At 53.4% G+C, this 25058-nt stretch overlaps 2 protein-coding genes across 8 annotated transcripts in view; both read left to right on the top strand.

The window, feature by feature from the left end:
- Positions 1 to 2003, top strand: part of ZNF592 (zinc finger protein 592) — a 39132-nt gene extending 37129 nt beyond the window's left edge. For all 6 annotated transcript variants that reach the window (XM_054589223.1, XM_054589208.1, XM_054589186.1 and 3 more), the window contains one exon: positions 613 to 2003. In XM_054589223.1, coding sequence (XP_054445198.1) covers positions 613 to 1119 — 507 coding nt within the window. In that variant the 3' untranslated portion in view covers positions 1120 to 2003. The remainder of the gene's footprint in view (positions 1 to 612) is intronic.
- Positions 2004 to 7596: 5593 nt separating this feature from the next.
- Positions 7597 to 25058, top strand: part of ALPK3 (alpha kinase 3) — a 37442-nt gene continuing 19980 nt past the window's right edge. The window contains exons 1-3 of one of the 2 annotated variants that reach the window (XM_054589176.1): positions 7597 to 7822; positions 11438 to 11476; positions 14841 to 14962. In XM_054589176.1, the coding sequence (XP_054445151.1) occupies positions 7680 to 7822; positions 11438 to 11476; positions 14841 to 14962 (304 nt within the window). In that variant the 5' untranslated portion in view covers positions 7597 to 7679. The remainder of the gene's footprint in view (positions 7823 to 11437; positions 11477 to 14840; positions 14963 to 25058) is intronic. The other variant, XM_054589167.1, reaches the window with a different exon arrangement.

The following is a 25058-nucleotide window of genomic DNA, read 5'->3' as shown; positions in this document are numbered from 1 at the left end:
GCCTCTTGGATTTATCTGTCAGGTATCTCTGGCCTTGGGCACAAAGAAGTGTGTTAAGGATGTTCACTGCAGCACTGTGTGCGTGACAGAGATGGAACTCGCCTAAAGTGTCCGCCTGTGGGGACTGTCCATCCCCACGGTGGGCTCGTGTGCCGCTGTTAGGAAGGCGCGGCCTCTGGCTAAGCCTCATGGAGACAAGCGCCAGTCATGTTGTACCTCGAAAGGGGCAGGGCAAAGAAAACTGCATGTTATCATTTCGTAAAAGACAGCAGTTTTATTTACGTACACAAGTAGAATGTCTCTCGGAGGAGCCACAGAGCCCGGGTGATACAGTGTTCTCTGGAGATCAGGCCTGGGGCGTGGGCCGGAGGGACGTAATCTCCATGCCCTTTCTGTATCTTTGGAATGTTGTGCCACCAGCATGCATTACGTTAAAAAAGAAAAGAAAAAAAAGAATTCTAACAAGCCAAAGCTAGGCCAGCAGTCAGGACCGGGGTGGCCCTGGCCTGGGTGGAGGCCCTGTGAGGCCTGGGGCTGCACTGGTTGTGTCTGGGGGCTCCTGTCTCAGGCTCGGCTTGGCCTGGACTCGGCTCACGCTGTGTCCCCTTTCAGGTGAACCATCTGAAGAGACGGGTCAGCGGGGCGGCGGACGCTCCAGGCACCAGCAACGGCGTGACCGTCTCCTCCAACAAGAGGCACAAGTCCCTTTTCCAGTGCGCAAAATGCAGCTTTGCCACAGACTCGGGGCTCGAGTTTCAGAGCCACATACCTCAGCACCAGGTGGACAGCTCCACGGCCCAGTGTCCGCTCTGCGGCCTGTGCTACACCTCCGCCAGCTCCCTGGGCCGCCACCTCTTCATCGTCCATAAGGTGAGAGAGCAGGAGGACGAAGAGGAGGCAACGGAGGAGGCAGAGCCGGAGGAGGGCTCCGGGGAGGAGGCGTCCATGGACACCAGGGAGAACGGACTGGAAGAATGTACTGGCGAGCCTTTGTCAGGCGACCCAGAGGCCCGAAGATCGCTGGGCCCAGCCCCTGCGGAGGACGGTGCCCACGAGGCTCAGAGTCAACCACAGGCCTCTCAGGATCAGGACAGCCACCTACCGTCCCCTCAGGTGTGACCGGAGGCTCGGCGGTGTGTGCGGCCGGGTGTGCCGTGGCGTGCTGCGCGGGCTGTGCGAACAGCGGGGAACAAACCGCTCTGCCCGGTGGGAGTGTGGCAGGCTGGGCCCTGGGGCGGTGTCTGCCCTGAGCTGCGGGTGCTGGGTGTGCCCGGCCCCAGGGGCTGTGGGTGGCCCAGGACCCTCACACATCTGAATTTACTTCTGTTATTTATGGCTTTGTGCTGCTTCTCAGTACCCCAACTCTTGTCTGTATCCGTCCACCTCCAGGCCGCTTCAGTGGCCCGAGCCCAACGCTGCCCGCTCCGCTTGAAACCCCTCAGCGGCTGCGCTCTTTGGAGAAGCCCCCCCCACCCGCTGCCTCCAGCCAGGGGCTCCTCCGAGCTGCCCGGGAGGTCGGAGCCAGAGAAAGGGGGCCGGGAGGGCTGGCGCTTTCCCTCTTGGAGCGCTTGGCCCGGCCCGGCCCGGCCTTGCCTTGGTCACCTTGCCCTTCCTTCCTGTTTTCTCTGACTCTTTCCCCCCAAAGTAGTCCCGCAGGGTTGACTGGCTCACCCTGCCCGTGCGGGGGGGAGGAACGTCGGCAGCACAACCCTGTCGCAGCCTGGGGCGGGGCGGGCGGGCAGGCAGGCAGGCGCGAGAGCAGACCCCTCCGAAGGGGCGTGCGGCCTGTCCTGCTGCCCTGCCTTTCCTGACGAGGGGGGTGTGGGACACACAGACGTTGGGACGTTTGTATTCTTCCTCCTGTGCCATTAGAGAGGCTGCTGCCCCCGGCAGGCCAGCCCCGTCCTCTTGGTTACACTCATGTTGCTCAGACTATATTTCAAATAAAAAATTCTTCTTACCATGCAGGTGGGCTCTTGTATTCCTCTTCAGGTGAGCCTGGCCCCACCCTGCTCCACCCAAGGGTCTCTCCCGACGTCCCTCACTGTCCCCCGTTTCTGAGGGAGAACAGTGTCCCCAGTGTCCGAGGAAGGTCCTCTAGATTCTGGAGCTGTGGTCAGGAAACCAGGAGCCTGGGACGTCTCCCTTCTCTAGAAACATTCTGATGGGGAGAGGGGAGCCTTCAGCGCTGGTCAGCAGTCGCCTCCAGGGCCTCCCCTGGGCCAGCGGCCTCGGCTTCAGGGCCTACTGACGTTCTCTGGGCACCTCCATCTCTCTTCCAAATCGGTTTCAACCTCAGGGAGCCCTTCCCTGGAGGGAGGAATTCTGTAGTTTTCTTGCAGTGTTCAGGAGGCCTTGGTATGACTGCCACCGCCACAAGGAGCTTGGGTGCGACAGAACTGGGGTCAGACACTCGGGGCTGGGCCGTCTTCTCACTGGGGGCAGAGTCAGGGCCTAACCCAGCACGAGGAGGCAAGCGGTGCGGGGGGTGTCCTCTGACCTCTGACCCCGGGGGCTCCTGCGGCCCTGCCTGGGTGGGATGTGGGGCCAGGCCTGACAGGATGCAGTGCAGTTCAGGTCTCTCAAGGGAGGCACTGAGTATCAGTTATAAATTATTAAGTCAGATAAACATGCTTGACCTTTTCACAACTGAAAACAAAAATCATTTTCCTCCTCTATCAAATGCCACCTTTTCAGTGGATCCACTCACGGCGCTGGGAAAGGTTACTGCCTGCCTCAGCTTCAGAGAGACTTCGCTGGGTGCATAGTGGCTGCTCTCCCCAGGGGGCCGCGAGGGCGGGCTGGGCCTGATTCGGGCTGCCTTCCAGGCCAGGGCTGGCTCCAGCGCCGACGGCACCCCTCTCCTCGTTCCAGTCTCAGGGTGCTCACCCTGCACCCTGGTTCCATTCACGGGAAGAAATTAGAGAGGAGTCTGGTAGGAAGGTTTGAAAGGGATGGATGAGTCTCTTCGTGCCCAGAAACAGTGGTAACCTGAGTGAGGGGCGCGGGGAGGTGGTGACATGGCAGATTGGACCACTGGTCCTGACCCCAGATCCATCCCTCCTTCCTGGGAATGGCATGGAGTGGAAGGGATGCTGAGCCTCTGATCCCGGGGACACCCGGGACACAGCCGGGGGTCTGCCCTTCGCCTGCTCTGGACGCAGCCCCTAACTTCATGGGCCCCGCCCCTTCACAACAGGGGTCCTCATTCCCACCCAACTCGCTTCGGCTTTTGTGAGATGACGGGTTGGAAGCATTTTCTGGTTTGTGAAACACTAATGGGAGGGGTGTGTGGTGCGACCCCAGGGCACAGCGGGGAGAGGGCCTCTCGCCTGCCGCTCAGGCTTGGTTGCTAACCGTCGGTTCTGGTCGGCCTGGGACCGCCTCTCCGTTACTCAGGAACCCTGACGACAGCAGCCCGGCCAGCCCTGCCCGTGAGCTTAGGAAGCACTTCCCACTGTGTCCCCTGTACTCCTCACTCGGGTCTCCCAGGTGCCCTCCATTGTACAGAGAAGACAGGCGCAGAGCAGTCCAATCCCTTGCTGGGCCACCCATAAGCGATGGTACCAAGTCAAGCTTGTCTGGTTCTCGAGTCCTTGGTGTCGGCCGCTGTGCTGCCTTAGTCACCCGGCTGCTGTGGCTGGCGGCCAGCACGTCCAGACATCCACCTTCCTACCTCCCCTGCGGCTGGAGCGCCAGGTTCTCTTAGGAGTCAAACCGTGCCTTGTCGCCCGAGGATGGCCCTGCCTTTTGCTTGTGACAAAAGCACAAGCAGTGTCTCTATGACCTTTGACTCTCACATGGATTTCGCCTGCCATGTGAAGAGCATCCTTTCGCAGGGGGGGGGGGGGGGGCGGGGGAGGCATCCCAGGAAAGCCCGCCTGGCCCTCACCGGGGACATGGTCCCCTCAGGGCCCAGTATCTTTTGATCTTTCTTTTTTTTAAAGGCGTCTTTTAAGGGTTGTGCTATCATTCGTTATCAGAAAATGCTTGCTGTAAGCACTTACCTGCACATTCGCTGGAGTGCTCTCCTGATCAAGTAAAACAGATAACATTCCCACCCTTCTAGAAACTACAACTTACTACAGGCTGAGGCTTGACAAATGACTAGTATTTATTTTCCAACTGCTTTATCTCTGTAAAATGATATGCGAGTGACTAGAAGCTCATTGAGTGTGTAGAAAGAACTGTTCCCTTAACTTATGTAAACAGTCTGGGTTTTGACAACTTAACACTTGTGGCTCAGCAAGTTCAACACACTTCGCTCCCCCCACCCAAAAAAAGGACCCTCCCCCACCTTCCCCCCCCCCCGCCCCCGCTGTTCACCACTGCATATTCAGCACGGAGCACACCTTATTTTACTTGTTTTTCTTTAGGTTTGTTGTGTGTGTGTGTTTTGAAAAATTAATACATATACATGGTAAGACATCCAAATAATACAAAAAGAGTATATACAATGAAAAAGAAAGTAAGCTTCCTAAGGGAGGTCAGCCTCCCGTTCCCCATCCCCTCTCTGAGTCGATTGCTGTTATCTCTATCTTGTGTATCCTTTCTGAGCAATTCTATGCATTTACAAGTTTATAAATATGTATATTTATATATCTATTTTTTAATACAAATGATAGCATTCTACACACAGTGTTCTGAAGCTTGCTTTTTTCACTTGTATAATGGAGGTTGTTGCAAATTCATCTGCGGGGGGGGGGTCAGTCTAATTCTTTCAAAGCCCCTAGCACAGTTCTTGCATTCATGAGTGGTTCAAAGAGTGTTTGAGTAAGTGAATGAATGAATGCATGAATGGAAGAATCAGATTTTCTTAGGGTCCGATCTGAGCAAGACAGGACCTTCTAGATTCTAGAACATTCCCCCCTGCCCCCATGTCTTCTCTAAGGGAGTCAGGTCACTGTTGGCCTTTTCTACCACTTGCCAGCAGCCTTAGGACCTGGCAGCAAGGGTCCCAGGTCCCAACTACGGACGGGATTTCTGTGAGGTCCCTATTTAAAATCACGTTTTCCTACTGGAAATGATATAGAATAATCAGAGTAAATTTTAAAAACTGCACATTTATAATCCCGTCTTACCTTTGCCGTTTTCATTTTTGTGTATCACTTTTCAATTCTTGCTCACTTTATAGCCAAATTTACAGCATGATTATGACAGCGGTTCACATCGAACATTTGTATACGACAAACATAATTTTCACATTCATTCTCTTGTTTTGCCTCATACTAAGCCTATCGGACAGATACTGTTATTATTCTTTGGGGGTGCAGAGTGGTTGAGTAATGTCCCTAAAGCCACAGAGTAAGGGGCAGAACCGGGACTCGCTCAGGTATGTGCGAATTCTGTTCACGGCACTGCCCCAGATTTCGCACCCTGCCTTTTCCCACTTGACGCCGTGTCTGGACATTTTTGTGTTTCTCCACAGTCTTTTAATCATCTTTTTCAACACTGGTAATCATTTTCAAATCCGCATAATTTACTTCAGTTCCTGTTTACATCAGAATGTCCCACCTCGTCACTGCAGGGGATAGTGCGGGCCAAAGAGCTTCTTACTTCTGCAGAAGTATTTCATCAGTATTGATCCGTTTCTCTGGACTGAACTAACTCACTGGCGGTGTGATAAGAGTGACGAAATCAGAACAGAGGTTCCAGTCTGGGCTCTGTAACTAAGTCATTTGATCTCTCTTGGCCTTGGTTCTTGCATCTGTCAAATGAGGGCGGGGGGAGGGGGGTAAATCTCTGGGGAGCTGGAGCCTGGCTAGATTTTATCTTATTAGTTCTTGTGTATGTTTACATTAAAATAGAGGACACCTTCTCAAAGGCAAGAACTCTTACTGAACTTCCTTTTTCTGTTTACCTTATTTATTGGCTTAAGCGATATCGAAAAATGGAAAAGATCCCTCCTACTCTGCCCCCTCTCCCCAAGCCAATATCCCTTTTATTTGCATTTATTTATATAGCCATTTGCATGAGATTCATGCTTTTTCAGATAGAGTTCTAGCTCTTTTATGAGCGCCTATGTCTTTGGGCTTTTTGTCAAGCCTTTCCGAGTTTGAACTGTTTACTTGACGATTCCCAAACATCTTCCTTCTGATACCCAGGTCTCTTTTCAGTAGGGACCTAGGTCCAGATGAATTTTCGAGCTAGTTCAGTGTGTCCTGCATTGGCCTATCAAAGTGCTCTATGTTTAAAAATAACACTAATTATTATTTGCAAGTTTAGTTTATAGTGCATGAATACTAACAGATCGACAAGTGTGTGATTGAGTGCATGCGATGTGGGACAAAACGATATGATAAAGCCGTTTAAGTCAATTCTAACTGGGAAGAGCCCTCCATTCTGGAGAGTGCTCAGGTGACAGGGGATCAGCAGCCCCATTGCGTGTCCTGCACACGGTATTGTTTCTATACAATAGAGAGTCTAAAAGCGACTCGATCTTCTAAAACTTAATCCCACAGCCTTTGCTCTCTTTTCTGAGAAAATGGGGATCGTTGATTTTGCCTTTGATGTTTGAAGAGAGGGATTAAGTGGCTCTTCCATCTGGCTCTCACTGAACTGGCAAGCTCCTCTGTTTCTAGGCCTCCCCTTTCGGTGACAGCCCAGGGCCCACCGCATACGCTTCCTATTTTCCTCTGGGGTTTTCTAGTCCTGAGACCAATTTGCTTGGGGTTTTGCCCTGAGACTGTTGGGCTTTGGTACCGGAGCAGGAGGGTGGATTCTGTTTTCTAGGAAGCTCTTTGACTAAGAAGAAGAGCCCTTATTTCTACCCTAGACTGGTTCTGGGTGGGCCTTGAATATGATTTTTAAACGAGGACAAGGAGAGGACACGTGGAGAGGGACTGGGGAGGTTAGGGTTAGGAAAGGGTTAGAAAGCCTCCGAGACAGTGCTTGGCACCTTGTCCCAGAAACTGGCGAACGACAGTTCTTCTGGGCCTTAGGACTCAGCCCCCTTTCCTCTCGGGTGCTGGGAAATGGAGGCTGAAGGGGTGAAGGAGGCTCAGTTATCCCAGAGGCATTTATGAAGCCCGTATCTGTGCTAGATAATGGAGGGAAGATACATACCCAGAGGACTTGTGCCTTCCTTCCTAGGCGACTGAGGTCACCCGCCGGCGTGCGGGTTTGTCCAGGTGCGAGGCGGGGGTCAGGGCTCAGTCGCCAGGCAGACTGAGCCGAGTCCTGTCCCTCCTGGCTCTCTCGGCCTCCAGCCTCGCAGGGCTTCGCCTCGCACCCTCCACGCCGCTCCTGGGGAACTTGGGCACCTTCCGCTTCGCTCCAGCCCAGAGCCCCAGCCTCCCTGTCTGCAAAGCCGGCGGGGAGCAGGGCACGAAGGCAGGCACCTCCGGGCCCCGCGACGCGGAGCCCCAGCCTCCCAGGGCCGTCTGCGCCCCTGCCCCGACGTTGGGTGGCCCCGCGCCGGACGCTGAGCGCACGCACGTCGGGCGTCGCGGCGGGAGCCCCCGCGCACCGCGGTTGGCCCCTCAGACAGGGCCTGGCGCCCCCGCCCCGTGGCGTCTCAGAGGCCTCGGCGGGCCGGCAGGGGGAGGGACAGCAGCAGGTGACAGCCGGCCTCGGGCTATAAATAGGCGCAAGTCAGCGGCTGGCGAGAGCGGCGACCAGCGCGCGGGGCTGGAGGGCGCGCGGGGCCAGGACAGGGCGGCGGTGGGCCAGGCGGCAGCATGGGCTCGCGGTGGGTCCCCAGCCGAGCCTGGGGCGCGGGGGGTCGGGCCGGGGCCCGCGGCCACCGCGAGGACGATGGGCCCGTGTGGACCCCCAGCCCCACCAGCCGCAGCTACCTGCTCAGCGTGCGGCCGGAGACCAGGTGAGTGGCGGGCTGGGGGTCGGCGGGCGGCGCGTCGGGAGGACGGGGGCCCCTGAGAGGCCTCGGGTGGGGTCCAGGCCTCTGGAGGCCCGCAGTGGCCCTTATGTCCCCTCACGGCCCTTACAGTTCCTCATGGCCCCTCACAGCCCGTGGGTCTCCGGCCTTGCGCTGCTCGACGCTGCTCAGGAGGAGAAAGGGCCTCCCGGGGGTGACTTCCGAAGGGCCCGCAGGCTTCCTTATCTCGCCTGCCTTGCCCCCGCCCCAGGGCCCCTCACCCACTGGCTACTCCTGGGCCTCGGATGCCACAGTGAGCGATAAGAAAGCCAGAGCGGTGCCTGAAATTCCTCCGGGCTGGAAGGGAGGGGACAGCTACGCCAGGTGGGGGGCAGGGAGTGGGGACATGGGGGAGCGCCGGGGGGCTGCCCAGAGTGGGGGCTCTCAGCTGGGGCGGGGCTCACTGGGAGGAAATAAACCTATGCCAGGGAGGTTCTTCCTCAGGGCCCAGGGCTCCGGTCTCCCCAGGGTCTTTGTGGGGGCTGGTGAGGGGATAGGGTGGCAGGGTGGGCTGGGGTGCTGGTCGGCCCTGCCTGAAGATTCCCAGCCTGTGGCTCTGAGGGAGCCAACGGCCCTGCCCAGTTTGGGGGAGCGGGCTGCCAAGGGAGGGGCCGAACTGATGTGCCCTTGCCTCCTTCCTCGTCCAAGAGTTACAGAGACGTGGGTGCTTTGTTTTAGGGCCTGGGTTATCCCAAATATAGAGACGCAGAGATAGACAGTGGAGAGGCAGACAGGCACTGGGAGGCACACCAGACACACAGGGACACGTGCATTGCCTTGGAGACGGACACTTCCTGGCCCCTCTGGGCAGCGCGTTTTGCCTCCAGCTCCCGAGCATATTTTCCAAAGGAAACTGTGAAGGTTGGCTGTGGGAAGAGCGGTGGTGTCACAGCCCCAGAATTTGGCTTGTGGTAGAGCAGAAAACAGCCACTTGGAGAAGCTGTCTGGACACCTCTTGTCCTCCGTTCCTGAAACAGCACAAAAATAGGCATCAAGGACATTTAGGAAAAGTCCCAGGCACTTCCTCGTGAATTGGCTGAGTTCTGTTGACCTTGAAGTCGGAAAAGTTCAAATGTAACCGGAACCGGTTTCTGCATAAAACTCGTCAAATGGTGTCACATGTCTGGGGCAGGACCGAGGGCTTGTGTTAATGACTGAGTCAGACTGGACAAGGCCCCTTGCTCCCAGCTACTGGCTCTGCGAAAAAACTGAAATGAAATTTGGCCATTTATTCCATCCAGTCCGTGGTGGAGCCGACTGCCTCGTAGGAGGAGCCTCACACTTGTTTCACACTTATTACAGGGACTTTGCTGAGCTTTGCCTCCCTTGTCTGGCCTTTGTCAAGACCAGCAGAACCAGTAGGAGAGAGAAACTGGGCCTCTCTTGGAGAGAGCAGCCATGGAGGGAGGGAAGAAAGGGTGGCTTGAAAACCAGACAGAACGGGGAGGGCCAGGAATCGGGGCCGTTAGGGAAAAGACAGGAGGGTGGACACCGTGTTCACGCTCCAGCCACCTGGCTGAGCAGGAGTCTTGGCCCAGGGCTAGTGTCTTGCCCACTTGCAGGTGGGAGCTGTGAACCTGTCATTTTCCTCTCTGAAGTAGCTGATTCTCTCCCTCTACTTCCCCAGGGAAGAAATCCAGACCCAGCAAAGGAGAAATCTCTCGATTCTGAGGAGAAAGGCAAAGGAAGTTCATGGTCAGGAAAGAATGGAGTTGGCCAGTGCCTTGGAACCATGGGAGGTTCTTCCCATGCTGCCTCGGGAGGATTTTTAAAGCTCTGAGCAAAGGCAGCTGCGTCCTTGCTTTCTTCTTTCCATCTTTTCTGGAGCGGCAGTTCCTTCTGGGGGTGGGGCAGGACCCTTCATGTTTGAAAAATGCACTTCCCTCCCTCCCCTCATTCCTCTTCTCTCTTTCTGTGACTTCCTTCTTTCCATGAAACAGTTGTTGAATACCCACCGTATGCCGAGCACTGTGCTAGGGGCTATATAGAGGCTACAAAAAGGGCTAGATTTGAAGGCTAGGGGTATCAGGATTTAGTTGAGCAGAAGGAAGGAGGGAGGGCTTTCCGAGCAGTGAGGTCCTGAAAGTGAGGGCTCAGAGGCCAGGAAATGGGATGTGTCATGCCAGTTAGGGACACGCCTGGTTACAGTCGAACTTGCATGCTGGGAAGCAGAGAGCCATGCTTGTCATGGGAGCGTGAATAGAAGGAGGGCCTTACATGCCCAACTGAAGAGTAGAAGCTCAGTATAATACGTAGTAGGGGGACTACAGCATTTCTTTTTCAGAGGAGGGGTGTGGTATGGGGGCGAGGGAGACGGGGTTCGAGATGGTCGTCCGATACGGAGCCCCGAGGGTCTAGGTGAGAACACAAGAGCAGGAGCGGAGAGAAAGGGAGAAAAGAGGGCCAAGGAGTGCTCACTGACTGAACCCGGAGGCTGGAGGAGAGAGAGGAGTCTGGAATGGCAGGTTCAGAGCTTCAGAGTTTGGGTGAGTGCTGGTGGCAGCCACCAAGCCACTGGAGCAGCAGCCATGTTTTCAGTTAGAGGATGAGTTTGGTTTCTTGGTCATGAAGAGATAGGCTGTGGGCGGAGCTTTCTTGTGCTTAGAGCTGTAGACCGTGAGTGCCACTGAGCAGGCCGGGCTGCTGATCAGGGAGGGAGAGCTAGTCCCATGGTAGGAGCGGCTGCAAGGAGTGAGTGTGGATGGGGCGGCCCCCGACACCCCGAAAAACTGTGGGCGACAGCAGCCCTCCACCCCACCAGAGGTATTTGTACTAGGAAGGCGGAGGAAGGGGTAAAAAGTTGGCTCACATCAAGTGGGCTGGATCTCCGCTAATGGACAGCCCTAGGTGGGCCCTCTCACCCCACAGTGGCCTACGGAGCCCTTAGCTGGTGTCCCCTCTCAGCTGCCCCGGGGGCAGGAGGGATGTTCAGGGCTCTCGGCGACATGGGCCTTGTGCTGGTCTGACTGAGCTGGGTGCCTCCTGGCTCCTGCTGAATTAACCGCTTGGTTTTTCCTCCCTCTTCTTCACTGTCCCAGCTGGTGTGCCTTGTGTGGCCTCTTTAACCGAACTTTTAACACATTAATGGGTGTTCTCCAAGCCACCTGTCATGTCTCCTTCCCAGCTTCTTAGGGGATTTCCAGGAATGGGGGCTCATCCCCCTAAAAGGCTGAGAGTCGAAGCAGGAGCGGCCCGCAGGCTGGAGCGCTGCAGGCTCAGGAACCGTGCCAGGCGGCTCTCAGCCCCGCTCTTGGGGGCAGTGACTGAATTGCCTGGGACACACCTTTCTCAAAGGGCAGCCCCAACAGGCCTCCTTTCTGCCTAACCGTTTCCCTGGACTCTGCTGCATTTAACAAGCTCTTGGTTTCAGATAGACTGGTGTGCAGCGGGGAGGCCACTTGCTAACCGGAGCAGGCCAACTAAGACAGCTGGTCCCTTTTAATAGAAAGGCCTCTGGGCCCCAGATGATGGCCGTTTAATACTTTGCAGACTGTTGTTGATTTCGCCTCCTCCTCTCCTTGCTTTTTTGGCCTAATGATTCCATTTGCTGTTTTTGCTTAGCTTATCAAGCAGCCGGTTGTCTCACCCCAGCTCTGGAAGGTAAATGCACATTGCATTGCGTTTCTCTGACTGCTTTTCTCTCGGGTATGGACACTGAAGGGCCTTTGGGTGACGCTTGTGCCCTCACCAGGCTGCATGGGGTGAGGGGAGGGCTGGCGGGTGGGAGGCAGAGGGCGTGAGAGGTACTCACAGGAGCATGCGTCTCACAGGGGCCGCACTTGGTGCTTGCATGGACCATTTGAAAGGGGTGCAGGGGCCAGAAATAGGCAAGGGTTCTGAGATGCCTGCACTGTATTTCTGCGCCCCTGGGAGAGGCCTCATGGGACCAGAACAGGTGACCCACTCTTTCATCCCAGGTTTTCATGGTTTTTGTAACCACATATCTAGGTGTGACACCCCATTATCTATCTTCTAATCAGGGCTACTGCCTTATTTTTTTTTTTTTTCAGTCCTTTAAGTTCTCCTTCCACCTCTCAGTCTGCATTTCCCTTTCCTTTGGCTCCTCTGCACCCCTGCAAGCTGTGATCTCTGTGAGGTCAGGGGACACCGTGTGAGAGTATTCCCACGTTGGCTTGTTCTCTGAATCCGCTGCAGAGCCATGGCAGGGCCTGAGCAGGCCACTGATGAGGCTTGCCCCGTGAATGACTGTCCTCTTGTCTCCCAGGCTGGGGACAGCTCTCTGTCGCTGGCTGGACTATTATAATCAAAGTTGGGAGCATTTCCTGTTTGGTCCTCACCTCAGACTGGTGGATTTGGGGAGAGCTGGCTACAGTTTCTTTGCACAGAGAAGGATCTCTTAAGTAGCTAACTGGTCTCAACAGCTAATAATGTCTACAGACGTGCATAGCACCTACCACGTAGGTTTCCTTTGATGAGGAGAAGAGTGAGGAACCTTGTTCTCCATGGGAGAAAGGCTATTAACAACTAGTTCAAAGTGGAGCATGGTCAGTACTGAAAGAGAGATGATCTCAGAAGCTCATTTAAAGGGAGGTAAAATAACCAAACCCAAGGGCAAGGTTGGGTTCCTTTGAACATCACGTAAGCCAACGACCCTGGTGTTCTCTAGAGAACACATGATTGGGCTGTGATAGCCTTATGAGGTCACGGAGTTGGAAGGACTTGGAGGTGTCGGGGTGGGAACAGACCATTTCCAGATGTGTGGACTTCCTGGCTTTCCCGGGGCCTGGAAGCAAGCAGCACAGTGACTCCATCCCATGTCCAAGTGGTTTGGAGGATGAGGACAGGCGGCCTGTGACCCTCGGTGGAACGCAGCCCTGTGTGCAGTTACTGTCCCCCGACATGCCCCCAGGCCCGCCCCTCGGAGGAGCTGTCATTCCAGGCCTGCCTCACCGCGGTTACTGTGATTTTCCATTATCAACATTGTTTTCTCATCTAGCTTAGGACCTAGTGTGGAGCATTTGAGATGAGTGCCTTTTCCCATTGAAAACAGGTAATGAAGCGAAATAACTACCTGTTGCTGAATATCCGGCATGAGCCCTTGTCTCTGCAAATTTTCTTGAATCTTGATTTCCACGTTTTCTCGCTTACCCAGTAGTTGAAATTATTTTCTTAGACTTGCTCAAGCAGCTTAATCCCTAAGAGCCTCAGCTGAATATTAGATCCAGGCTCATGTTCGTGAGTCAGGTAGGATTCAAGCTAAGCAGGGAGGGCATAATTAGGAATGTTTTGAATTAGTTGCAAAATCACAGAAGTGTGATTGCTTTTGGCATGGCAGTTTTCTCTGGAAACTGTTGGTTGGGATTTAGTATTCCCCAAGGTCAGACATTACTGTGAGTATGAGAGCAGCAAGAAATATTTTCAGCTGTTACATTTCCTGAGTGTCAGGGGTGGATGGATGGTCCACGTCCGGAGGGCCCCGCTGTTGCCGAGTGGATTGAAGGGGAGGGAAAAGACACTTAGGGACAGGTGAGGTGTAGGTGCACGTGTTCCAGGGAGCGGCCGGGAAGTCCACCTGCACGCCTCGCTTGAATGTTCAGCCGTGTGAGAGGCCAGGACCCCCTTTCTAGGTCGTCTTTGTCCTCCCTGAAGGCCCAGACGTCACCATTCCTGCTCAGAAGCCAGGGCTGCACCCCTGTCTGTCCAGAAGTCTTCCTGGGGTGTAGTCTTTCGCCTCAAACTCAAGTGCGGGATGACACCCACAGCAAAGACGAGTCGAATGTGTGTGTCCCGCAGACTCCCACCCCGCCCACTCCTGGTGCAGAGGTTGTGAGAAGACCCCCACTGCCTCTGGGTGACCACCCCTCCTCCGAGGCACAGAGAAAGGCAGCTTTGAATGATCTGTCTTTCTCCTCCCAGTTGCCCCTGCTTCTCTTCACTTTACCCTTCACAGTCCTCCCTGCTGCTCATAATAGGGCGTGTGAATGTGGAGGGGGGGAGGGCTGGGCACGGCTTGTGCACCATACAACCTGGCTCTGTGGTTATGCTTCACGCCTGGGGACGCATTGGAGTCTCTGCTGGCCCAGGACAAGCCTTGGCACGGCACTCTGCTTCCTGTGCCCAGGAAGCAGAGGGCTGCGAACGCTGAGCGGTGTTGATGAGTCTGTGCTGGACTCAGTGTGCCCACAAATGCCTCTGAATTCTGGGAGGTGGACTGTCACAGGGAACTAAGAGTCCCGTCTGGAGTTTGGCAGCCCTGCTGGTGGGTCCTGGAGCTGCCAGCCATGTGTTCATGTGAGCATATGGCCTCCAGGAACGGAGCAGGGGGCCGCGGCTGCTTCCCACGGCAGGCCCCCAGCCCTTTTTAGGGTCAGAATTCATCTGAGTGTTTCTTTTCCAATACCCCCAGGAATGTAGTTTAACCCCTGCCATTGGCTGGCTTAGTCTTTGTCTGATACGGGTCTGTGCTCACAAACACAGGGTTTTTTTTTTTTTCTTCTTCCTCTTCGTCTTCTTCTTCTCCTTCCTGAGCCCAGGCTTTAGGATAGGCTCCCGAGCCCCTAGGACCTATGTATCCTTAAGGGTTGACCAGCTTTTCCCTCTTTGGCCTGAGTGGAGGCTCTGCTGTGCGGGAGTCTCCCTCTCTGAGGCTGGGTCTGTCCGTGCACGCGCTTCCCTGGTAAAAGGTGGAGGGTGAAGCGAGGCCCCCAGTAAGGGTGGGATTGGGATGCCAGGCTGGCGTCTGGCATACTCAGGAGTCTGGCCTGTGGTCAGAAGCCTTCCTGTTGTAATGGGCCTGGGTCAGGATTCCATTCAGCCCCTTGGTGCCATGGCTGCCAACACTTGGCCAAGAGGCCTAGGCTTCCCTGAAGAAAGACTTGATCAGGTGCTGGCCATGGCCCCGGCATGACAGATGGACGCGGTAAGATTTAAGCTGCCTTGGACAATGCCAGGCTCTGGTATGTTGGGGAGAAGGCTGCTCTGAATAGTTCTTTGCCTTTCCTAGGAGCACCTTCTGCTCCATCATTGCTCAGCTAACAGAGGAGACCCAGCCACTATTCGAGACCACACTCAAGTCCCAGGCTGTGTCCGAGAACAGCGACGTCAGGTTCACCTGCATCATCACAGGTAACGAGGCCATGTCTGGGTTCCCTCCGCAGAGCAGGGTCCCTGGGGGGCTGAGGAGCCGGGGCACCGAGGGGAATGAGCTGCATGCACACAGCTGCGTTCTTAGTTTTCTCTCCAGTTTAATCCCCCTGTGTGGGCTGGGGTCCCTCTACCTCCCACTCTGGGGCCACATTTACATCCTGCTCTTCTTCAGAACCCCTCGTCAGGCGTCCCTGCGCGTCTGATGAATCCTGGTTCCAAGAACAGGAACCATTCAGTTGGAAGGCGTCTTCGAAGACATCTGCCCAGTCATCCCTGTTTCACAAGTTGAGCTTGAGCCTTGGGAGTCTCAGGCCTAGAGACAGTGATGCACAGTGATTCCGACTGCAGGCCCCGGAGACAGACTTCCTGGCCTGGAGTGCTGGCTTGTCCCCTTTTCAGTTACGTGATGCTGAGTAGTAGGTTAAATAACCTCTCAGTGCCTCATCTGTAAAGTGAGGATGGTAGTAGCACGAACTTCATAGATTTATTGTGAAACTGAATGCATTCATAGCTACAGAGCATTTGGAATAGAACGTGGAGTACAGGAAGTACTATATAAGTGTTAGAAAATAAGCCAGTGTTATTTGCTTTTCATGGAGCTTCAGGAGAGAGTTTGAAGCAACAGGTTGGTAAAATAGGAAGCAGAGTGATGCTCCTTGGAAGGGGAGGGTAGAGGAGTGAGAGTATTGGGAAGCTGGACCCAGGCATTGCCCCTCCCCCAGACCTCCCATTGCACCAGCCTGACCCACTTCGGGTCCTGCAGGACTCACCGGTGGATGCCTCCTCGTCCCAGCTGTGCAGCTGGCAGTTCAAGGGTTCCAGGTCAAGGTTCCCTCCACAAGCCCATATGTTGTATCAAGGGCATTGGTGGCTTCCCGCAGTGACACACCCTGATTCTGGGGGACTTGTCTGCTCCAGCCAGCTAAACCACTTCCCTGGAATTGGGTTCCCCTGAGCGGTTCTCACCCTTACCCAGGACCCTCTGAGCTCCAGTCTGAGAACACTGTCTATTCCAGGAGATACACAGACGTACCTGTACCCCTTACCTTTGTACAGCATAACACAGTTTGCAACCTTCATCTGTTTCCGTTGTCACTGAATTTTTACAAAACCCCATGAAGTGCTATTATTAGTGGAATTTTACGGAGAAGGGAAGTAGGAAAGTTCCCATGAAGCTGGTGAGGAGGAGAGACAGCTTTTGCCCTGCAGCCTTGGACACTGCCTGGGTGTACCCGCATCTCCTGCCCTCCTGTGGCACTGGCGGTTTCACGGGGCTGCGTGACAACTCTGTGCTTTTGCAAGTGCTATTTTCCCTACATAGAAAGTCCTTAATCCTTCTTTTTAAAGAAAATTAAATTTTATTTTACCAAAATAAATCTAACACATGCACATCATTTAACACTTCAAATTATACTAAAAAGCATATATCAAAATAGAACACTTCACCCCTTCCTAGAACCAACTGTTTTCAGCTTTTAGCTGCTGCTTCTGGTGTGCACACATTTCTGTAGTACTGAGTAATATGTGAATGCTGCTAACTTCTTCTTCTTCTTCTTTTTTTTTTTAAATCCTCACTCGAGGATATGTCCATTGATTTTTAGGGAGAGAAAGAGACAGACAGACAGACAGACATTGATGTGAGAGAGAAACATCAATCAATTGCCTCCCATACACTCTCTGACCAGGGATCGAACCTGCAACCTAGGTATGTGTCCTGACCAGGAATCGAACCTGTGACCTTTCAATGTATGGGACAACGCTCTAACCAACTGAGCCACACTGGCCAGGGCAATACTGCTAACTTTTGAGTCTTCAAATTTAGATGGTATCTAGCCTTCTTTTCATGGTAGATGAGGAATTAGTTCTCTACCATAATTTTCTCTGCTACCTGTATTTATTTTCTCAATATAGTTATATCATAATTTTTGCTCAAATCAATATTTACCTTATTATGCCTGCACAATATTCATAACTGACATTGTAATATACTGATTGCATTTCTTCTGTTTTTCCTGAAGTTAATACTTTATAGAAAGTACTAATTAGTACTAACTAGTTTTTCATTTAACTAGTTCTTGGTATCTATTGCTGATTTTTCTTATACCCTCTGATAGCCTTTTAATACAACTTTTTGCTAGGCCATTGTCGCTGGTACTCTGTCAGTTACTTCCTTGGAGACATTCGCTTGCAGCTTTCTAGTCTTCTGTCAGGACTGGTGGCCTCTTAGGCCTGACCCATGACTCTTGTATAGAAAACAGAAAAATGTAATAACCATCCACATAAAATAAGTGCTTTATGCAGCAGGGGAACACAAGGCTGATCTCCTGAGCCATCCCTTTGCCGTTTTCCTGGGTTGATTCAGTTTCTCGGATCTCATGTCTTCCTTTTTCCTGTTTTACTGTACAGCTTTATTGAACATCATCCTACAGTAGTCTCGGCAGGTTCTGAGGGTGGTACAACAGCAAGAGGCATTGTGATGACTAGCTCTCAACCTGTCTCTCTCTGAGTCAGTCTGCTCCAATATGATTTAGTTGCTCTGGGTCCAGTGCACGGTTGACATCCTAGGATCTCCCTTTGCCATTAGCTAGTAGATTCCCTTTATGTCTCACCTGTAATGGATTTCCTGTGTTTTGTAGTCCACAGTTTTCTCTTTCTTGGTTTGCATTTTGTTTTAGTAGCTTCCTAGAAAGAGTATATGGGAGGTAGATGTTAGACAACTTGTGTCTGAAAATGTTGTTTTCTCTATTTCACTCTTGATAGTTTGGCTGGGTATAGAAGTCGAAATTGAAATTAATTTCCCTGCAGAATTTTGAAGAGATTTTTCCGTTGCCTTCTTGCTCCTAGTGTCACTATTTAGAGCAGGAGGAGAGCTTGGTTCCAAATTCTTTGCATGAGACCATTTTCCCCCCTCTCTGGTAGCTTGTAAGAATGTTCTGCTGTTTCATAATGATGTATCTTGATATGGGTCTCTTTTCATCCCGGGGCATGCTTGGGCACTTTCAGTCTGGAAACTGAATGCCTTCAGTTCTGGGAAATTTGAGATTATTTTGATGTTGGTTCTTCCCCCTGTCTTCTCCATTCTTTCTGGAGCTCCTGCCAATGTGGACATGTGCTCCCAAGGACTTACTATCTTATTTTCTGATCCTTTCTTCTCCTTTCATCTCTATGTCTTGCTGCTCTACTTTCTGGGACATTTCCTTGCTGTTATCATTCAACTTCTCTAATTTTTAATTTCTAAGGTCTCTATTTAAATCCTTTTCTATAATATCCTCTTTTTTTCACAAATATAATATCTTCTCTTTACTCTCTGAGACTAAGGATGATAGTTTTTAAAAAAAAATTTCCTTCTCCCTGTATAACTTGTGCTTTTTACAGTTGGCTTATTTTCTATTTACTTTTGGTCCATAATCTACTTCCAAGCTTTCCTCAGATATCTGGGAAATGACTGGCAGGCAATGACTGAAAAGCTGATTGGAAGTTCTAAGCGAGTCGGAGGAGCCTGAAGACTTGGGCCGTCTCCGCAGGGCAATTCGGGTGGCCGCTGTGGAGGCTGCCAGTGTTTCCGTGGCCCCTTCCTCTCGGACCAGCGCAATTCCCTAGCAAATAGTCTAGCATCTTGACTGGAGGGTGGAGGTTTTATGGAAAATACACAGATTAAAGGATTGAGTGGGTTCTCTGCATAAAGCACTTTCTTTATGTGTACGGTTATTACATTTTTCTCTTTTCTATGGAATAGTCGTGCCCTCAACGGGCTTCCCCTCAGGGCAGAGTGTTATCTCTCTGGTGACGAACCTTGCCGTTGGCTGTGGTGGGGAAGGAGCTGTCACCCAGTGGTACCACGTGGGTGAGGGGATCCAGAGATCTGGTTGTTTTTCAAGCAACCTTTTCCCTTTCCCCTCCTTCTCTTTTACCCCTGGTCCCAGAGGCCCCTAGTGCCATTTCTTAACGCCCTGTGGGATTTTCTGGTGTTTGAGGCGGGGTCCTCCGTTCCTTGCTGCTGGCGTAGGGTCAGGCTGTCTTGGGTCTGGTAGGTAGTTTCTCCTCGTCCACCTGCTTTCCACCTCTCCCACTGTCTTTGTCCCCTTACTTGTGTTTTTGTATCTTTAAGAAATAATCTCATGAGTGTAGTCTTACTGGTTTGGGAGAGAGAGTGAAAATAGATGGTCCGCGTATTTGGCCTTTTTACCTAGAAGCCCACTCCTTCCTGGCAGATTCCTGCTCAGCTTGTAAGGCGCGGCTCCAAGGGCACACCCTCCGGGGGCTTGTCTTCAGTGGCTGCGTGGCGGGCTCTGGTTCCCTCCTCCATGGCTTGGTGTGTTTATGCGTCTCTCTCTCTTTCTCTCTCTCCCCCCCCGCCCCCCCAACAAGACTGTGAGGTCTGAGAGATTCGAGTACACGCCTGGCACATCGTGCCTCTCAGGAGCTGGCACAAAGCAGGTGCTCAGTACATGTTTCCCAAGTGGCCATGCTGTGAACAAAACCAGTACCTCTTCCACTTTCCATGTTGCCTGTTCATTCCAGCTGCAGCCTCGGTGCCTTGGCAATAGCACCTGTTGTGGGGGCCTCGGGCCCCTTGAGAGGTGCAGGCCTCGGGGACGGCTCTCTCTCTTCTCCCCTTTTGCCCTCTGACCTTCGTAGCCATGGACTCTGAGAGGAACGCGGAGAACCTGATGTGTGTCTGATGTACGGGATCTTGGGGTATTTTACTGAATACTCCAATGTCATCACGGGAGTAAGCATTTCCATTTCAAGCCCCATCCCAAAGGAACAACCTTTTCTCCCCCCAGGTGCCATGACACCCGTGTCTCGTGATGACCAGCCAAGGCCAGGGCTTCTGCACGGGAGCCCCCCCCATGCTGAGACCTACAGCACTGTCCCCGAGCTGTCCGATCTCCAGGGCTCCAGTGACCTCTAACCTCAGCATCCTTGTCCATTGCTGTGCCCAACTCTGTCTTTCCCCTCCTCACCTCCACACATAGGAAAAAAAAAAAAATCTCAGGTTACCTGAGCTTTATGCAGCAGATTAGGAAAGAGTTCTCTGGGATCAGTGTAGTACACTGTAAATAAGCCATTTCCAATGAGGAGGGAGGAAAGAGAAAATGTAGACTGGTTAGGAGAGGGAGAAGGAGGGTGAAAAGTGATGTAGAAAGATCAGAGAACCAAAAAAAAAAAAAAAAAAACCAGGTTAGAAATTGGCTGTCCACAGGGAGAGGTAGAAAAGGGTCAAGAGGCGATAAATGGTGGTGGAAGGAGACTCGACTTGGGGCGGTGGACACACAAAACAACCTACAGATGATGTGTGATAGAATCGTACACCCGAAACCTACGTACTTTTATTAACCAATGCCACCCTGAGAAACTCAATAAAAAATTTAAAAAATTAAGAATAAAAAAAAGGTAATTGGCTCCCCAGAGTCTGGAAAGGTGGGTGGTGGATGGATGGATGGGTGAGACCGGCCTCTCTGTGAGACTGGTCTGGTAATCCCGGCTCGTCTCCATGGAGACGGCAACCACACTTGCCTCCCGTCCTCCCACCCTGCTAGCAGTTCTTAAACTAGGCGGCGGTGAGTCAGCCCCACCAGCACCCTGCCAGGGGCAGGTGATGCTTTCCGGGTGGGTCAGAACCCAGTGCAGGTGAGGGAGAGGCGTGGTGCTGGTTCTGTGCCCGTTCCGAGCTGGCTGAGCTTTGAAGGGATCCCCCTGGGGCTCAGAGAGGAAAGGGCGACCCTGAGGTGCTTCTCTGTCAGAGTGGACGCGTTGGGGTATAGTGGACCTGGACTGGCCTCCTGCCTCCCCTGGGGCCCCTCCAGCCGGCACGCTGCTGTCCTCCTGGGGGCCGCCTGTGCTGTCTAGCATGGAGGCCTCCTGCCCCCCGGCCCAGCGCTGCTGTGGGCTCTGCGCTGGGGCGTGTGTGAGCGCCTGTGTGTGTCTGTGCACCCATATGTTGGCGCAGGGGGAGGAGGAAATGCCAGCAACAGGCCAGGTGGATAGAGGGACTGAGCCTCCAGACAGAACCAAGTCACTGAAGAAACTTTTTAGAGATGTTAAGTCTAATAAATGACTACTGGGTGCAAAAACTTACCCAGAAGGAATCCCCAGGAGAAAGGGCATTAGGAAAGGGAACAGGAAACCCAGGCTTTGTCAGGGGCCAGCCTGGTGACCCTGGGTAAGTTCCTCAGCTTCTCTGGGTGTCATCTTCCTTTTGTGTGAAATAGGGACTAAAACACGGCCCTGTCTGTTTCATAGAGGAGAGGGATTTGAATTTTGGCTTTTCTCCTTCCCAGTTGGATGACTTTGGGTAGCAGCCTTCATTTCATAGGCTTTGATTTCCTCTTCTTCAAATTAGGAATTAATAACATTTTTTGCAGGATTTTTATGAGGGTTAGATGAGAGAATACACAAAAAAATGTTCAGCTCAGTGTTTGGCACACAGTAAGTCTTCAGTAAACATTAACGATTACTTCCACAGGATTGTCCAAGGGCCAGATGAAATCCTGTATTTGACAGCTCTTTGAAAACTCAAGATTTCCATTCATCATGATTCTTCTCCTGAATCTGAGCTTCTCCAAACCGGGAATGGTTGGGATGAGGCTGCATGTCTCCGAGCTGGGTCCCAGCCACAGGCCTGCTGGCTGTGGAGCAGAGGGCACGGGGGTGACAGCGAAGGGGATGGCCACAGGCTGCAGTGCCGCTGTGGGCTCTCCTGGCCAGGGCCAGGTGCGTGCGTGTGCACGCCTGCCATGGGCAGACACTGGGCGAGCACGCGTGTGCAGCAGGGAGGAAGGATCTCTCCTGCTCTTGTGTGTTTGAGAATACAGTTATGCTCTCCAGGGACAGGGCTGTGTTTTCTCCCTGAATCCAGTTGTTTCCAAAACCCGCTGTGGCCATGGAGCCCTAAGCTGTCATGTTGGCCCCGCCACGTTGCAAAGAGTCACCAGAGCGGGGCCTGGAGGCTGTGGAGTTTCATTCAGTGTCCTCCTCTTCCCCCATCCCTGCCCCCTCGCTCCAGCCCCGCTCGACTCAGATGCCCCGGAGGCTGAGGCCCGACGGGCAGGTCATGGGGCAGGGAGGCTCAGAGCCGGGCTGCGCAGGGATGAGATCATCCCACAGGATGGTGAGGACACCTGTGCTGGTCCTGGCCGCACACACAGTGATGTAACCAGGGGCTTTAGCTGACAGTGGAAACATGGGGTTCGCTTTACAGTCAGGGCTGCCCAGAGTTTGTTCCTGGCTGCCCCGCTGCAGCCTGGATTCTGCTGCCCCTGCTCCTGTACACAGTTCCCCCAGGGTGCCCTTTGTTTTCCACTGCCACGTTCTGCCGTTGTGCTCCGTGGTCGGGCATGTCCTTCCCGTCACCTCTGGCTTGTTTATTCACTCATTCCCTTGTTTACTCATGTACTCAACTCGTCTCGCAGGTTTTATTAAGCAACTGCTGTGTGCCGAGCGCTGTCGTAGGCGGTGAGGACGCGGTAGTAAGGAAGATACAATTCCTGCCCCCATAGGACATATGTCAAGGAGGAGGCAGTTACAGGCTATGAAGCGCGAGTGCAGGCCCTGAACGCATGTTTTCTGGCCCACCCCCCTTACACAGCCAGTTCAGAAGCCGCTCCTGCCACGAAGTCTTTCCTGAACCCCAGCCCCCTTTTCTGCTCCCTTCTCTGTACCCTGAGCACTCAGTGCATTGCTTCATTCATTCATCTATAAATATTCAATGAGCGTTGATTCCATACCAGGCACTATTCTAGGAACTGGCGACACAGTAGTTAAGAACGCAGATAAGTCATGCAGCTGATGTTTCCACGGGCAGCTGGCGAGGATGGGCATGAACGAACAAACTCACAGTGTATAACATGTCAGGTAGCCATGCATTCTATGGAGATAAACATGGTGTGAGGATTACAAAGTGCGGGGAGAGAAGGCTTCTCTGAGGAGGTGACACAAGGACAGACAGGGAATGGCAGTGTGGCGTTGACGTGGTGTGTGGGAGGTGAGCCCGCAGGACCACACGGGTGGGGTGCAGCGAGCAAGGCAGAGGGTGGCAGGAGGTGGGGCAAGCGTGCTCATGGGGCGCCCAGGTCAGGAGGCCTTGACGAAATGGGAACCATTGGGATTCTTTTTTTAAAGATTTTATTTATTTAGTCCTCACTTATGTGGCTCAGTGGATTGAGTGCCAGCCTGCAAACCAAAGGGTCGCTGGTTCGATTCCCAGTCAGGGCACATGCGTGGGTTGCGGGCCCGGTGCCCAGTAGGGGGCGCACAAGAGGCAACCCCACGTTGATGTTTCTAGCCCTCTCTTTCTTCCTCCTTTCCCCTCTCTTTAAAAATAAATAAATAAAATCTTTTAAAAAAATAAAGACTTTATTTATTTTTAGAGAGAGGGGAAGGGAGGGAGAAAGAGAAGGAGAGAAACATCTGTGAGCAAGAGAAACATCGATTGGCTGCCTCTTGCCCCCAACCAGGGACCTGGCCTGCAACCCAGGCGTGTGCCCTGACTGGGAATCAAATCGGTGACCCTTAGGTTTGCAGGCCAGCACTCAATCCACTGAGCCACCCCTGCCACAGCTATCGGGATGTTTCAAACAGAGGAGCCCCCCGGCCTGCTTTAGTGAAAAACCCTCCCTCTGACTGCTGTGCTGAGAACGGGCTGAGGAGAGGCCAGGTGGGGAGCAGCGAGATCAGAGAGGACGTTATTGCAGAAATCCAGGCGTGGGGTGGCCGATAGACCAGACTGGTGGTGGGAACGGCAAGAAGTGATGCACGGTGGGTACGTTCTGAAGGGAGGGCCTGTAGGAGTGTCTGATGGAGTGGACTTGAGAAAAGGAAGGAGCAAAGGGTTACCTTCGTGGTTTGGCCTAAGCCAAAATGGAAGGATGGAGTTGCCACTTAGTGAGCTGTGTGCGAACTGACTTGGGAGAGAGAAGAAAGAGCTTGGTTTGGGCCACATTCACTCCAATACCTATTAGACCTCCATGTGGATGTCAGGTCCGCAGTCAGAAGCAGGGAGCAGACATTTGGGGTGAGGGCTGGACTGTCGGTGTAAACATGGCCGTCACGAGCACAGAGATGTTTACAGGCCCCAGGAAGGGATTAGGTGCCCTAGGTTATGTGGAGGGAGAGTGGAAAGTGCTTCTGAGGCCGGAGCCCTGGGATACCTCCCATTCACAGGCCCAGGTGGTGAGGGGGGCGAGGTTAGGAAAGCCGGCCAGTGAAGCAGGAAGAGCCGCCAGCAGGAGTGGTGTCCAGGAGCAAGTGAGGAACAAGCCTCTGGAAGCGCCAGGGGAGGGGTCAGTGCTGATCGATCGGGTAGGTGAGATGCAAGGATTGGCGGTGACCTGGCACTGTCTGAGGCCAGGTGGCCCGGACAAGAGCCGTTCTGGGGCAGTGGTGGGCACAAAAGCCTGCTTGGAGGAGAAGAGCCAAGACAAGCGGGTACAGACGAGCCTTTCTAAGTGTATTCTGAAAAGAGAGAACAGGGAAATGGGTGCAGGAGCTAGAAGAAGACTGGGGTCGAAGGAAGAGCTTTCTAATGAGGGTGGATCGTACAGCAGGCTTGTGTTCGGACGGCAGTGATGTAACAGAGAGGAAAAGTTTGCTGGGGCAGGAGGGAGCCGCGGCAGCAGTTGTTGGAAAGATGTTCCCGATGAGCCTAGAGGAGGTGGGGTCCAGTGTGGGTGGCTTGGGGAGGCGCCTGGGCAGGTTCTCCGTAGACAGCGGGGACGGTAGAGCAGGTGTGCAGGGGCAGGTGTGTCCCTCCCTTGTCTGGGGCCCTGTCTTACCTTTTTTGCTGAGCAATAGTTTGCCTGAGAGCAGAAACCCCTTCCGCCAAGCTTCTGGCTTGGCAGCCAGCGCACACTTAATGTATATATTTGAGGGGGTGTATGTGAGGAGTCCCAGATTTCTGATAAGTGCGGCAAATCAGCGGGAGTTGGCTGGATTCGTTGGTAAGGCTAGACAGGCTTTTTATGGAAGTGACCGGAGCGCGGCAGTGCCCAGGCAAGGAATGGAGCCAGCGCTGGGAAGGGCGTTGGGGCTGTCTCTGGCTTTGAGCTCTGCTTCTGTCCCAAACATCGAGTTT

Source organism: Pteronotus mesoamericanus, unplaced genomic scaffold (assembly GCF_021234165.1).
Source record: "Pteronotus mesoamericanus isolate MK-2021 breed Mesoamerican mustached bat unplaced genomic scaffold, CSHL_Meso_final contig_1242, whole genome shotgun sequence".
NCBI lineage: Eukaryota > Metazoa > Chordata > Mammalia > Chiroptera > Mormoopidae > Pteronotus > Pteronotus mesoamericanus.
The sequence above is the reverse complement of the archived record's forward strand: the minus strand, read 5'-3'. Positions and strand labels throughout refer to the sequence as shown.